The 15539-nt window shown below is 44.2% G+C and overlaps 1 protein-coding gene across 2 annotated transcripts in view; it reads right to left on the bottom strand.

Annotated features, from left to right (window-relative positions):
* Nucleotides 1-4215: 4215 nt before the first annotated feature.
* ARMC8 (armadillo repeat containing 8) overlaps nucleotides 4216-15539 on the bottom strand; it is a 105287-nt gene continuing 93963 nt past the window's right edge. For both annotated transcript variants that reach the window (XM_059390992.1, XM_059390993.1), the window contains 4 exons: nucleotides 14825-14920; nucleotides 10613-10685; nucleotides 9118-9211; nucleotides 4216-4871 (listed from right to left, as the gene is read on the bottom strand). In XM_059390992.1, the coding sequence (XP_059246975.1) occupies nucleotides 4838-4871; nucleotides 9118-9211; nucleotides 10613-10685; nucleotides 14825-14920 (297 nt within the window). In that variant the 3' untranslated portion in view covers nucleotides 4216-4837. The remainder of the gene's footprint in view (nucleotides 4872-9117; nucleotides 9212-10612; nucleotides 10686-14824; nucleotides 14921-15539) is intronic.

Here is a 15539-nt window from a genome sequence, read left to right as displayed (position 1 = left end):
CTCTGTGAGTATTAACATGGATAGCCATTCCCTCCTGCTGGTTTGCTCTTTGGTCTATTTGAAAATTCACTAAGCCCAAGCATCCACTTTCCTTTCTAAGGAAAAGGCGATGTTCTACTCCCCAAGGCAAATGTTAGCGACTTCCTTTCATTTGCTGGTTTTCTCCAGAAGACTTCGCTTGTGACTTGAAGTTCTTTAAATGCGCAGTTAGCTCCCAGAAGACTGCTCTTCATGGGTGCATTACTCTTTATGCCAATGCCATGCAGGCACTGGGGACAGAAGGATGAAACAGGCTGTGTGAAGTGGGGAGAAAGGCCTGTGATGCTGGGTGGGTGGCTGCATTCCCCATGACTTTTTGTCACTTTTAGATGCAAAAATACATGCCCATTGTGTTCATAGCATCTGTACTGACCTCCATGAGAAACAATGTACTCAGAGGGTCTCTCCATGACAGGATGTCAGGAAAACTGAATTCACCATGGGGCTGTGCTCTTCCCTTGTGAGTGGGCTCAAGAGGGGGATTCAAAGCCTTGGAGAAACATTAGAACCCTGCATCTGGTCTTCTACATGCACAGGTGTTACATGGCTCTGAATGAGCTACTTAGGGGTAACCACCATCTGATCTCCCCAGAAGTTGGGAAGCCAAGGATCTTCCATCACTGAAGAGATGAGAAATGGTTTGCCCAAAGCCTCTGAAAGCAATGGGGTGAGAGGAAGAGTAGGTGGGGGAACTGAGACTGTAGGGGTGATGCACGTTGCTGTCTGTGATGGCCTTTGAGTCTCCCCAGGAAGTAGCTGGGAGTAGTGGGGCTGGCAGAGGGGAAGGCATGAGGGGCAATAGCAGGGGAATGTGGGGACACCCCCTTTCCATCTATAACTTGGTAGAACATTTCTTTTCAGAATCTGTAAGGTTCAAAGCAAAAGGAATAGAGGTGCAGGGGAGGGAGTGGTGTTGGAGGAGAGAAGTCTCGTGAGAGTGGCTAAAACGTCAGCCCACTCTCAGGGTGGAACTCCTTGGCACAGACCCTGGGTCTGGCTTCCTACAATGGGAGCAAACCAGGGTATGCAGGTGGGTGCTGTTTTGGCCATTAAGGCCTCTCAGCTCCTGGGTGTGAATGCCTAATAGGATGGACGGCAGGCCCCGCTGCATGAAATAGAGGGTGGTTCCTTTCTTTTTTTTGAAGATTTTATTTATTTATTTGACAGAGAGAGAGAGAGAGAGAGAGAGATCACAAGTAGGCAGAGAGGCAGGCAGAGAGCTAGAGGGGGAAGCAGGCTCCCTGCTGAGCAGAGAGCCCAATGCGGAGCTTGATCCTAGGACCTGAGCCGAAGGCAGAGGCTTTAACCCACTGAGACATCCAGGAGCCCCGGGTGGTTCCTTTCTAACACTGGCTCTGGCTCCCCACTCAGCAAGAGGGCCAAGTACACAGCAGAGCCAAGACCAGGAGCCAGGGGCTACATAAATAAAGGGAGGAAAGGTGGCTACGTAGGCCATGATGTGGCCCTTGAGGTGGGGGTTCCCAATTTTTCCAGAGGCCAGGCAGTACACCAAAACTACTCTCCTGCTGGAAATGGACACACGCCTCTCTGCCCAGCAATCAGGAGAAATGTGCAAAGGAGCAGGACTGGGGTAGCACCAGCCCCTATCCCAGGTGGCAAGGTGTTGGGACCTCCTCCTCTCAGCTCTCCATTAGAACTTGGGGTCAGTCTCCCATTTCCCAGGTCTCACTTTCCTGTTTGCCCTGTGGCAAGGGAGTTCCTTCCCCTGCCAACCACCTCACCACCACTCACTTTCTCCCCAATCCTCCACGCTCTGGGGTAGATGTCTCTGGCTTTCTGTTTCTAGGGAGGCCTAGAGGTAAGAGGTGCTTCTCTACGTTTTAGAGATGGGGAAAAGAAGGCAGTGTGCAGTCGTGAAGAGCACCTGGGCTTCCTTGCAGAGGAATAGCTGCTTGTGTACGGGGCCGCTGGTCATCCACCAAATTCTTGGCCTAAGTCCAGCGGGTGGTGACAGTGGAAGCGTGGCATTCGTAAGGGGCTGAGGAGAAGATGGAGGCAGTGGGCACAACACTGGGGAGGTCCTGGTGGCTGGGAGTGGCCACTCGTAAAAGGTCCGCTAGACTTCAGGAGGCCAAGAAGAGGGTTCCCAGACTGCTGCCGATGGCCCCTGTAGCACAGCTGTAACCACCACAGGGCACCGGCACCCATTCTGAAATGCAGTCACTTCCCGGCCTACTATTCACCAAGAAGCATAGGTTCCAAAAAGCCAGGACACGTTATCTTCCAATGTTTCCTAATGTTCTAGACATTTGGAAAACAGACTCCTTTTTAGAAGTTGCCATGATTTTTTTCTTGGCTTTTATTAGCATGTGTTAAAATCATATTATCCAAACACTACCAGAAGAACATGTATTGTTCTGCATAAAGTGCTTAAGGAAAAAAAAATGCAACTTATTCAATTGGACATTCTTTTCTAGTTCATAAATTTTGGGTTACAATCAGGGCACAAAAGGAGAAACAGAATGCAGTATTAGAGAGAGCGAGAAGCTTAGTGAAGGACTCGGGTGGAGACACAGACCACGCCCCATTCCTCCCACTTCCTTGCTGACTGAACACTGCACCTGCCTAAAGCAGCAAACAGCTTTGTTTAAATAAATACATTTTTCCTTCATTCAAATCAGAAAAGTTAATTATAGTAAAGCACTTTTTCTTTGACCATCTGTTTATAGCCACAGGCAAGATTTATCCACAGAGTTGAAGTGTGAAAATTTTATTTCATTGGGCTTTCAGCTTTCTAATGCTATCTGGGTACAAGATTGTCTCAGCAATTCATTATTGGTTTCCTTAATATTTACCTGGTACTTTTAAATACCAACTCTATAGTGTGTGTATTACAAATGCCAACCAAGGATATTTTCTCAGTACTAGAAGTTTCAATGAGTGGGCCTATATAAGGCTTTATTCCCAACAAATTTAATTCTCTTTAAACTGGCGTTCTCACATTAGCACTGACATCCACACAAAACCCAAGTTCCTGTTGTGACAGACTTTTAAATTAGTGATGTTCTGGGGAGAAAAAAAGAACTTTGAAATCTCTGTGTTTGAATCTTGGGTGGTCATGCTGAGAACAGGAAAAACTGCATTAAATACACTTAAAAACATTCATTTGCAATCAAACATATTTAAATCCTCCAAGGAAGGTGCAGGTTGGTGATGGGGTGACTGCGGGGTGAGCAATCCCATCAGGAATGGCTGGTAGGCTTGGGACTCTGCCAGTGGTGCACACTCATGGCAAGCTTCTGGGCCACAGACCTTGATTCTGGGCCGCAATGCCTCTGAACTTCTTTTAGCAAAGGGAAAGGAAGGCTGGTTGTTCTTTCAAACAGTCAAGAGCAACCTCTGCGAAGTTCACTTTGAAGCCGCCCCAGAAGCTGGAGCTGGGTGCCACGCTAAGGGCTGCAGAAGGGCGAAGTAGCACTCTCAGTACAAGAAGCCATCTTTCATGCTCTGGCGAGAGTCCCTTTCCCTCGATCAAACTTCAGTGCTCTGGACTTCATGCAGGAGATCTCAGCCACGTCTTACTCAAATTTTGATCTTGTCTTAAAAAAGCACACTGAATAGCAGTCCTGAGTGACTAGTAGAATTAGCTGAGTATAGCTAAGAGAAAACCAGCTTTCTAAACTATCCTGTTCTTCACTTCTTTCTACAGATAAGTCTGTAGAGCATTCTTTAGTTTCACAGTGATATGCTGTTTCAGGAAGCACAAGGTGATCGGACTTTGTTTCCAGGAAGTGATGACTTACTTTAGTTTGAGCATAAGTTTCCATGACTGGCTCTAAATCCTGCCAGATACCGTTACACCAGTGACAGGATTTAGGGCTATTGGGAGGATCCTGGTGCCCAGTTCCTGCCAAGTGCAGCCGGCCAGAGTCAGGGCTGGGCTTTCACTATCAGTAGTTCTATTTCCCCTTGATGGTTCAAAAATCCTATGATTTGTTGCCTCACTCCACTCCACCCTGTCCATTTGACTTGGAAGCCTGAGAGCTTATTGAATTAGGCTGAAAAGAGGCTCTGTACCTGCTGATATTGATGGCAGTAAGATGCTAGCTTACTATTTTGCACAGCACCATATATCATGCCTGTTACTCAGGCCAACTATAGCCAACCTTTTTTTCTTTCTTTTTCTTTTTTTTTTATAAAGAAAATCTATGTAAGTTGAGGTTCAGAAATGCATATATTTTTTACTTACAAATATTCATCTGACCAAAATTCAACATAACCTTTATGGAACACTTAACAATTGTTTTGTTTTTAAAATAACATTTCATTCAAACTGTATATAATTCAGTAAAGTTTTTTATACAGCAAGCAATGCTTAAACCCTGGAAAATCTGTAGAAAAGAGATTTTCACACAAAATAAGAAAAGAAAAATTTGAGGTATCCCTCACACACACACACATCCATTCATTCTGACCCACGTGCATACACATGCACACACACCTGTGTGTGCAGAGACACATTCATTCTCACTCACAAAGTGGCTGCAGCATAGGCAAAAAATTGTAGGTCCAAAGGAAAATGATTGATTGTTCTAATAAAGAGTCCAGGTAGCTCAGAAAAAAACAAAACAAAACACAACAGTCCTCTGAGGAAATTACTACCTCAAAAAAATGTTCTCAAGATGAATTTGAGATCTAAGCCTACCAAATTGCTTTTGCAAAACAGCTCCCTGCAGTCCAAGGTGACTTGTGCAAATAGAAGGAATCAAATGAGGCTAGTTCCTGTACTTCCTTTAACAAGGATGTGGGATGCTTGCAGGTGCCCAGGGCGCTCCCATCACGCCAGGTACTGCTGCAGTGCCATCTTTGCCCTGAAATCACAAAGTTCCTGTTAGCCATCATCTCATAAACAAGGCATAAATAAGGCAAAAATCCTGTGGCTCAAAGATGGTAAGGGAGGGGAGGTGTAAAAAGATCCCCAAAGGGAATTGGAGTGAGCACAACTGGGCGACTACCATAAGGGGCAAAGATCTGTGGTCAGCAGGCAACCTCAAACCCACACTGCCTACATTCCTCTTCCTGAAGTTCTTTTAGGAAGGGCTGTTCTTGTCCTTACACCTGCTGCAGTGACATTCTATAGTTTCCCTTCAAAACTGGCATTTGGCTAGGATGGATCCAGAATTCTTTACTTTCTCCCACTGTCATGCAGGTTTTTAGCTGGTGCTGCAGGACACTGGGGATGACACTTCGGATTCTGGGAAGCTAAGAGGAAAACTGACCCAGGGAGCAGCATTCAGGTGCTGATCAGAAAGTGCATGGGGAGCCTAGAGCTCACAACCCAAAGCTGTCTCATGGTTCAAATGCCTTCAAATTGAGGAAGGAGGTTATAGTTTCATCTCGTTCTTCTTATCATGCCTGCTGACACTGACTAGCAGGGGATGTGGGTTGTTAGGGTGGTTGGGGAAGAAGGTAGCTAGTTGGAGAGAAGATGTGATATGGGCAGTGGCCTCACCCATCCTGATCCTTGTACAAGTGTCTTTCTTTGACCTGGGACTGAGGAGGCCTCCTTTACTACTCCAATTATGAGCTTAATAACATTTCTCAAGAGGCTACAATTGTGGGAATTAGGAAGTTAGGTTTTAGCAACGGTCTCCCCCAGTAGGTTATGGAAAGAAACGGGTAAAATGTTCAGTTACCATTAGCTGATGAAAGTAAGCCAAGGTAGACTGGGCATGCAATAAGCTGGATGCAAGTGCAGTCTCTATGGTCAAGTAATGGATATGACCTACAGTTTTAAAAGTGGATACTAAGAGATATTCTTGCAATTATCTAAGGCTCTATATAGTAACTGCAAATAGTCTAATCCATCAAAGTGGAAAGCCCTGTACAGATGGTCTCTGAGTTATAAGCGAGTTGGATTCTACAAGGTCATTTTCCTACAGAAACAAGCTTATGAAGGATGCCACAGGCTACCCCTTAAAGACCATCTACCCCACCTCACAATCCCAAGGCCCTTGAAGCCTGGGGTGGAAAGGGCTGGTTGGCAATAGCACCTCATCTGTAAGTGTTTGAAAGTCAAAAGATCACAAAGCCTTAATTAAGCCTTAAGGACAGAAGGAACCTGAGATATCTTCTTTAGGTAACAGACCTCCACGTGCCATTGTGGGAAGGTCCACATGAGGGTTTTGACTAAAATGAGAACTACCAATTCAGACTCCTCCTGAATCCTTCTCCGGGGATGTCTACATTTGTTATATTAGACCTCAGAGAGCCTGAACTTATTTTTCTCTTGCTATCTCTTAGTATCTAAGGAGTCTTTCAGATAGATGGTCCTTAAGGCAAGGTCATCTTTCCTTAGATGGACTAGGTAGGGTAGCTCAAACCTTGATTCTTTTAATGTGGTTTAAGAACTGCTGAAAATTTATGTGCCATACAAATATGGGGAAACAGCACCAGACAGATCTAAGCCAGTGTAGGCCAGGGCTGAAACCTATTGTACGTCCTGCTAATGAGGCCACTTTTAATGTTCCAGGTCATCCTAGAAAAGATTTCAAGCAGAACTATTTTCATTTCTGGAAGAACATGAGAAAAGAAACACAGGGAGTGCTCTGGCTCTTAGCCAGGAGAGATGGGCTGACAGAGCCCACCATTTAGGTCTGCAGCTGCTACTGCTGCTATGGAGATGGAGGCCAGTCCTCAAAGTACAGCTCAGTTCCAGCCTTCAGCAAGTGCCTGGCTCTCATCTGCCTTTGATGGGACACTCACCTGAGCAGCAGCCTTGGGCTGCAATTATTTAGGGGATTTGTCTTCTTTAACCCACTGGATGGCAAGCTTCAGGGAGGCAGGGCCCCAGCCTGCTCTGTGTGCTCCAGAGTCTGGCACAGCCATTCACCTGAGGAGCAATTACCAAGCGCCTCTTCCCTTCAGTGGGGCAGACAAGGAAGCTGACAGCCATGACACAGTGTGGTATGTCCTATGGGTGCTACAGGAGTCCCTGGCAGAAGGGGTCCCCTGACAAAGCCTAGGGTGGAGAATGGGTCAGGCAAGACCTTTTGGAGAAGGTGACAACCGGATAAGATTTGTGAAGGGTAAATGGCCATTGTCCAAGCATTCTCTTCCCTTGCTTTCAGGACAACTCCTGTGCCTGGGTCTCTAGGCCTGCTTCATTGGTTGTTCCTTCCTTTCCTTTACTGGATCTTTCACTTTCCCCTAAATGTTTGAGGGCTCCAGAGCATAGTCCTTAGCCCTCCTATCTTCTTTCCTCTTACTTTCCTTAGGTGACTTCATCTAGCTGCATGGTTTTATATACTCTCCTAGTTTACACCCTTAGCCCCACTATCCTGACAAGTCCCTTGGATATCGAACAGCATCCAAAACTTGGCATGTCCAAACAGGAACCCTCGATTTTCCTTATCCCAACCCACTTCTCATTATCTTAGTAAATGGTAACACCTATCCAGTTGCTCAGGCTAAAACTCCAGGCATTTTCCTTTCCTCTCTTTAATATCCTACACACTGAATCCCTGAGCAAATCCTGTTGTCTCTATCTTCAGACTGAATTCTGAATTTGACCACTACCACCCTCGTCTCATACCTACAGGACTACAATAGCCTTGAACTGTTCTCCCTGCTTCTGGTCCTGCCCAGGTGATTCTCTATAGAGTCTCCAGACTGATTTTATACAAATTCAAGTCAGATAGGGTCTCTTCTTCTCAAAAATCTCCAATGACTTCCTATTAAACTCTTAATAAAATCCAGAGTTCCTACTATGGCCGACAAGGCTTTTCACTTGCCCCCCACTGCCTCCTGGAGTACACTTCTTATCACCCTACCCCTCATTTATTTTTCAGCAGCTCCACTGGTCTTCCTGAACATGCCACTCTCATTCCTGCCTCAGAGACTTGCACTCACTAGTCTTCTAGAATACTAGTCTTCTGAACATCTACCTGGCAGACTATCTCATTTCATCCAGATGTTTGATCAAATGTCACATCCTCAGAGAGGCCTTTACTGGCCAATCTATCTGAGAAGAAACTTCCTTACTCTTCATTCCTTCATCTTACTATTTTTCTTCATAGTACGTCTCATGACTGGCTATCATATTACATATTCACTTGTTTACGATCTTCTTTCTGTGCTAGAATGTAAGTTCCACAAGGGCAATGACTTTAACAATTTTATTCATCATTTTATCTCCAATGCCTAAAACAGTCCCTGGTGGAGGTTAGTATTAAAAAAAAAAATGCTGAATGAATGGGGAATTCAGAGGAGAGGGGACTGGGATGGCAAACCAGATGAACAGAATGTATAAATGCATGAAGATGTGACATTGCAAAGGGGCAGGTATGCCTAGAGGACATGGTCAGGGAGCATGGAAGTGAGCTGCAGAGTGAAGCTGTGGTAGGAGGAAGGGTACATAGGAAGAACATTTTTGGCTACTTTGAGGTTAGAGGGATCTCTGATTATGATTCTTGTCTCTCCCAGTAAATGGTGAAGACAGGAACCCCTCAGTGGTCACTGTCATATTCTCAGCAGCTGGGCCAGACTTACACAAGGCAGGCGCTCAGTGAGATTTTGAGATAATGGATGTTTTTATTATTTGCCTTCCTTTCTATTTTAACATCAAGAGAATGATCCCTGGATTCTCTCCAGATATACACTAAGATGGCTCAGGCTCATGTTAACTCACAATAAGATGAAAACCTTTAAAAGTTTGCAAATTATTAGTTTATTTCTTACTTAAAAGCGACAAGAGTTGGCTCACAGAAGATTAAGAAGGGAATTCAAGAATCTAAAAGATTTTGAGTCCTGGATGGCTCAGTTAGTTAAGCATCTGCCTTTGGCTCAGGCCATGAACCTGGGGTCCTGGGATTGAGTCCCACATCGGACTCCCTGTTCAGCAGGATGCCTGCTTCTGCCTCTCCCTTTCCCACTGCTGTGTTCCCTCTCTTGCTCTCTCTCTCTCTCTCTCTCTCTGTCAAATAAATAAATAAATAAAATCTTAAAAAAAAAAAAGGCATCTATAAGATTTTAAGTTTGGCAGTGTAAATTACTAAGCAAGCTAAACCCTTTCATAAAAGAATCCAACATACAAGGCCCTTTTACTTTGATACTTACTTGTCACAAAGGTTTGAATCTGGTGACTGACTCAGTTTGTGTAGAATATCTACGATGCCCATGTCTCGTAATTTATCCTGGCGTTCTTGTGAACCTAAGAGATTAACGCTAACAGGTTACTGGGAACATGACCCAGGTAGTTGGTCTCCTTGATGTGCAATCAACAATCTAGAGCATTGCATCCTTTACTCCCCACCCTTCTAAACCCCTAGTCCCCAGTGAAGCTGGACTGTCTCATGCTTAGATCCTCTAACAACATTCTAACTGGTCTCTCTGCTCCTTGACTCTCCTTCCTGCAGTCCATCCTGGATTCTGCTGATAGATTAATTTCTCCATGGACTATAGGTCAAGGTCAGATTCCTTAGCCTGGCACAAGGCCCACTGCCATCGGCCCATCTTCATTTCATCTGTCTGAGCATATCAACCCAAGCTCTTTCTACTCCAGACAGGTCTTGTTTTCCCCCTTCTGTTCTCTTCCACTGTCCTCTGACCTCCCAGCACTTCCTAATGCCTCCTGGTTAGCACGTGGCAGTTCCAACTTCATACTGTTCTATCTTCCAACTAGACTAGGACCTCCTTGGGGGTGGCTCTGTTTCCCTGGCACCTGGATGATACTTAGTCTCTAGGCCTACATATTGAATCCAGTTTCTCCTCCTTCCTTTGTTCTAGACACAGCTGCTGGGTAGAGTAATCCTCCTGGAGTCTTTCCTTCCTGTGAAGAACCTGCAGTGACTCACTCATGCACTTATCTCTAGACCCAGTGAATCAGAATCTCTAGGTGTAAAAACCAGAAATCTGCATTTTAAAAAGCTCCCTAGGTGATTCTTATGCAGTCAGCCCAGCACTGAGAACCACCACTATTCCACATCTATTTGCTACATCGGAATCAGCTGGAGAATTAAAACAAAAACAAAAACAAACTTGTGCCTGTAACCCACCCCCTCTCCCCCCAGAAATTCTGATTAAACTGGTCTGGTGCAAAATTCCTCAGGTGACACTAATATGCAGTCAAGGTGGAGAACCTCTGATCCATAGAAACCGCCTTATAGACTGACTGCTTCCCTAGTCACAGTGTATTTCTCATTTCTCACCAAGACACCCTCTCCTCCATTAAGCTTAAGTGCCTGTAATCCTTACATGTGCCCCTCTGCACACAATGAAAGACGAATCTGCCCAACCACTACCACCTCTCATCTTCTTCGAGTTCATCCCCCAACCTCCTCCCTAGCTCTCTCAAGGGCACAGACTGCCACTTGTTTCTCTAGGGTCTCCTTTATCCCCATCCTCTGTAATCTCCTGCAGTGTTGACTTCAAGATGGGGCTCAGTGTTAACTGTTGAGCCAACTCTGGCTAGTCCCTATATGGATTCTTATACCAAGGTGACTTAGTTGGATGTTCAGGACCCACTGAGTGATGCCTGCACCTAGGATCTCAGGGGCATCTGCTACCTTCCCTCCCATAATTTTCCACAAAACAGATCTCACCAATCTCTTACCTTCCTCTTCATTCCATATGAGGTTTGATATACAAAACATAGCGGCAAGCTGAAGTTTCACATGTGAATGACCCTAATTGATGCAGAAAAAGAAAAAAATATGGAGGCAATCTGATTTGAGGAATTTTTTTGGTAACATACCATAGACAATTCTAATAGATTAAAAGTGTGAAGCAAGGCCCTCAAACTCAAATGTCTTGAGGGGCACAAACTCATCACTAATGGGTAAATGGGTTATGCTAAAGACAAGAGAGTGGTGGAAATTTGGTAAACTGGGGAGTGAAGACTTGCCAAAAGACATTCACATTCAAATTTTAGAAACCCTCTGACAGGCCAAACAAGACACCTCTAGGGCTACAACTGCAGTTTGCAAACATCACTCTATCCATGCACACAAACTGGCATCAGACGGGTCTATGCTTTACACTTAGGCTATGCTTGATCTACATCAGGAAACTTTCAGGTCACCAGGCGCCAATAAATTAGATGAATGCGGCTTTGGTTTTTGGCCATTGATTATTGATTATGATTCAAATTACCCTTATCTGGGGGGCCTTGTCCCCCAAAACCTGAGTCTTTACTTGACTCATCTAATGTTTCTACTATTGCTAAAGGGCCTCCTATTCCTCTGAAACACAATTCTTACTTTTCTTTATATACTAAAAGTACAACCACTTTCCTTAAGTTGGATCATTTAGCTATAGGGAGTGCTTTTTCCTACACAACAGAGGATCCAATGGTAAAACAATCTCTATAAATGGTTTTCCTATTGGTCAATTAAAAAAACTCTCCAGTACTTTTAAATAATATGCATATCTAGGGAATTATCAGTGGTATAGTATGTTCAACAGTTTCTTGTAGAATGAGATGTACTTATTTTGCCAAGTAGGCCTATATTTCAACTATGCAGAGACAAAAAGTAGACGACATGGCTTTCTTCACTAGAATTCTATGGCTGGTGATTCTCTTTTCCTTTTACCTGCCAAGACTTTTAAAGACATGCCCAGTTCAGGCTCCACAAAGACAAGATGGAACAAAATTTATCATTGCTTTCAGCCTCAGGTCATGAATGGGGGCAATTTGTTGAATAAATGAACTTATACAGAGGAAAAAAAAATAAGTGCTTACAATGTTAAGTTCATTCAATACATATTTTTTTAAGGAAACAAATTCTGTGGAGAAAACTGGAGATCTTTTTGAAGGAGGCAACATTTAAGCAGACACTTAAAGGACAGGAAGGTGCCAGCTGTGCAAAGAGCAGGGCCCTAGGGGCACTGAGAAGAAGGAAAAGTTCCTGAAAGGGTCTGAGGTAAGAAGGAGCTGTAGAGCTCCTGCATACTAAGAAGACAAAGTGCAGCAACATTAGTTCAAGGAAGTAGATGCTAAATTGTGGGACCTTGTGGGCCCTAGGGAAAGGAATTAGATTTCGCTCTGAGTTGACAGGGAGCTTCTAAAAGATTTAAGGAGTGAGAAGTGAAGACGTGATTTACAGTTTTAGAAGGTCACCTGGGCTGAAGGGATTGGAAAACAGTGCAAAGGGGTCTAGGAGGCTTTTATGGTCAACCAGGCATAAGATGCCATGGCTTGGTCCAGGGTGAGGGCAGTGGTGATAGAAAGAAGCAAAAAGAATCAAGATGAGGTTTTGAGGAAAGGCTGATAGGACCCGCTGATAAATCAGATTAATGAGGTGAAAAAGCTGAAGAAATCAAGACTGACTCCCAGGTTTGAGCAACAGGATAGATGGCAGAGGCACTGTATTAAGACAAGAAAGAATAGGAGAGAAGAAATTTAGGTTTAGGGGAGATATTTAAGAATTCATTTTTAAACATCAACTTCAGGAAGCATGAGACAGGTGCATGGAGATGTAAAGTAGGCAGGAGGATATAGGAGTCCAGAGTTCAGAAGACAAGTCTGGAAGTACACCCTCCATGGGACCCTCTTACCTTGCTCCTCTACCCTCTACCCCCATTAGGAAAAGAACCAGCATCTGTAAAGCTGCAAGTACCATCAGGAAAGCTTATTGTCATGGCTTTTGAAGGCCAGTAACCATTACTGTGGTTGTGCTTTCTATTGACGATGCTATGGAAAGTGTAAATACTGTAATGCTTATTCTATTTATCAAAACTGACTACAAGACCAGAACCCAGAAACCAAAAAAGCATAGAGTTGATAGTAAAAGCCATAGGAGTGGATGAGATTCTCCTAAAACAGTGGTTCTCAACTCTAGCTGTACATAAGAACTGCCTGGGAAACTTTAATATTTTTAAAGATTTTATTTATTTGAGGGGGAGAGAGAGACAGATTGAGAGAATGAGTGGGAAGAAGGGCAAAGGGAGAGGGAGAAGCAGGCTCCCCACTAAGCACGGAGCCTGATTAGGGGCCCAATCCCCAGGACCCTGGGATCATGACCTGAGTTGAAGGCAGACACTTAAATGACTAAGCCATCCATGCAACCTGCCTGGGGAACTTTTAAAACCCCTGATGTCCAGGCTATAACCCAAACCTATTAAACAGAATCTTGAAAGGAAAGGGACAAGGCTATCATCTTTGAAAACTCCCTGGAAAATGCCATTGTGCAACAAAGATCACAGATCTCAGGAGGCTGTGTAGGAGAGAAAAGAAGAGGGGCTAGGGCTAAGCAGGGAGAGAAAATGGTCCTTTGGATGTGGCATCATGGAGGTCACTGGAGATCTTAAGCAGAGAAGTTTCAGTTGACCGATGTTAGTGGAGGCCAGATGAAATGGGTAAGAAAAAATTTAAAGGCGAGGAAGGAGACAGCATGTGCAAAAGACACTTTTAAGAAGTCTGGCTCTGAAAAGCATAGCAGAAATAGGTATATCTCAGTGGATATGGGAAATCAAGAGTAACTTTGAAAAGATTAGGGAGGCTACGTGGATCTGGTATTGGAAAGATAGAGAGTTCCTTGTTGAAGCAGGAAGTTTTCATTCAACAAATATTTACTGAGTACATCCTAAATTCCAAGCATCGTCCAAGGTGACATACAAAAATGTGCACAAAACACATGAAGCTTTGCCCTCATGGAACTTACACTCAGGCATACAAACAAACACATGTGTATCACTATAATTGAGCTACTGCTCCGAGGGGAACAGAATGCAGTAACAATGAATAACTCACATAGATAAGAGCACACAAGGAAGTTGTCAGTTGAGCTCAGATCTGAGAGATGAAAAGGCATGCCGTGAAGGATAGAGGAGAAAAGTGTTCCAGGCAGATTAGCCAGCATGTGCAAAGATCCTGAGACAGGAAAAAACATGCATGGCCTTTTCCAGGAACAGGAGTCAGTGTAATGAACAAAGATAAGGAGAATGAGAGGAGCTAGGATACTGATGAGCCAGGTCATGCAATAGTTCATAGGTCATCACAAGGGGGATATGGATGTTATTCAAGGTGCAAAAGGGAGCCAACTGATGGACTGTGGCTTCTATTCTCTTAACAAAACAAAAGGTGAGGTCACCACTAAGAGTGATGAGGGAGAGAAAACTCAAGGTTTAAAGAATGAGAAGGTAAAAACCCATTCTCAAAGAGAAGGGAGGTGTCAGCTTGCAGGAGAATCACAAGTGGGTAGTAAGCAGTGCTGAGTACCCACAGGGGGTTTGTAAACAGGAAATTAACACGAAACCAATCAGGTTGGTTCTATGCCTTTCTCTGCAGTTGCTGACAGGCAGGCAAAAAGAAGACAGACTCACCCACAGCTACGGTTTTGCTAGGAGACACGGACAGAATGAAAAGATTGCCAGGTTTGGCAATGGGCAGTTTCTGGTGATGACAAGATCCATGGGATGGCTGTGGCAGTAGGTGGCTGAGGTGTTTGTGCAAGCAAACCAGTCAAAGAACAAGTGCCAGAGGTGCCGAGGGTTTAAGAGGTAATGTACATCAGATAGAAGCCTTGAGAGGGAAGACAGGGATGTGGATACACTGAAAGAAAACCAAGAGCCCAAGTCTTCACCGATTAAGAAGGAGGCAATCAGGAAACAACGAAGGCAGGGAATGGGGCAATGAATGGGTGGTAATACTGCCCAAATGGCACAAGCTTCAAGGCCTTCATGTCTGTTTCTTTTTCCTCGGGATGAAAGAGAGTTCCTTGGATCTGCTACAGAGTAGTCTATTCCTTTTTTTAAATCTCTGCACAATTTGTTTTGAGCCTTTTAATGCAGCTACCACAGAGCAGTGAAAGGGACAAAGGCCTACCATGTAATACTTGATTTTCTGCAGGATGTCATCATTGGTCATAATAAGTTCTTTTGCTGTTGTTCCATCTGCTATGTTGGCTAAGATGCACAGTGTCTGGAAAAGAACAAAGGGCCGGTGATCAGGAAAGCTCTGAAGTCTCCAGATGCAAGCTCTCTCAAGAACTTGGGCAATTTCTACCTGAAGCACATGGATTCTCACAGGTTCTATTCTGAATGCTCTGATTTCTTATCTCCTGACATTACTGCCAAGAAAAGTCTACCTTAGACAAAAGAGAACCCAAACATTTCAGTAGTTTCTTTTGGGGCATCACTGGGTAAAGGCAGCTATGTCTTATGTACATCAATCAAAGGGAAAACGTGAATTGTTATTATTTCATTTCTAAAAGAAGCTCTTGTTACTAACCCAACAAGGTTTGTTCAAAAGTGTAGTCTTTTTGGTGGAAGCATCATAGGTGCTGAAACTCTCTCCCTCTACCTCCAAATGCTGCTTGCTCCTGAGCTCATGACCTTCTGGGTGAAGGCCTGTACCCTGGTCCACTAACCATGTAAATTTAGGATTTCATGACTTTTTAAAAACCTGATTAGAGGAACAGAAAGGTAAGGAAAATGTGTGAAGGAGCTTAGTCAAGCTTGGCCTAATGAGACTGGAGGGGGACTATAACATTTGGCAAGATAGTGTGACTTGAAGATAATCACCACATTGGTACTGGGGG

The sequence above is a fragment of the Mustela nigripes genome, chromosome 2 (assembly GCF_022355385.1).
Source record: "Mustela nigripes isolate SB6536 chromosome 2, MUSNIG.SB6536, whole genome shotgun sequence".
Taxonomy (NCBI): domain Eukaryota; kingdom Metazoa; phylum Chordata; class Mammalia; order Carnivora; family Mustelidae; genus Mustela; species Mustela nigripes.
Note: the sequence above shows the minus strand (reverse complement) of the source record. Positions and strands in the feature narration are given on the sequence as shown.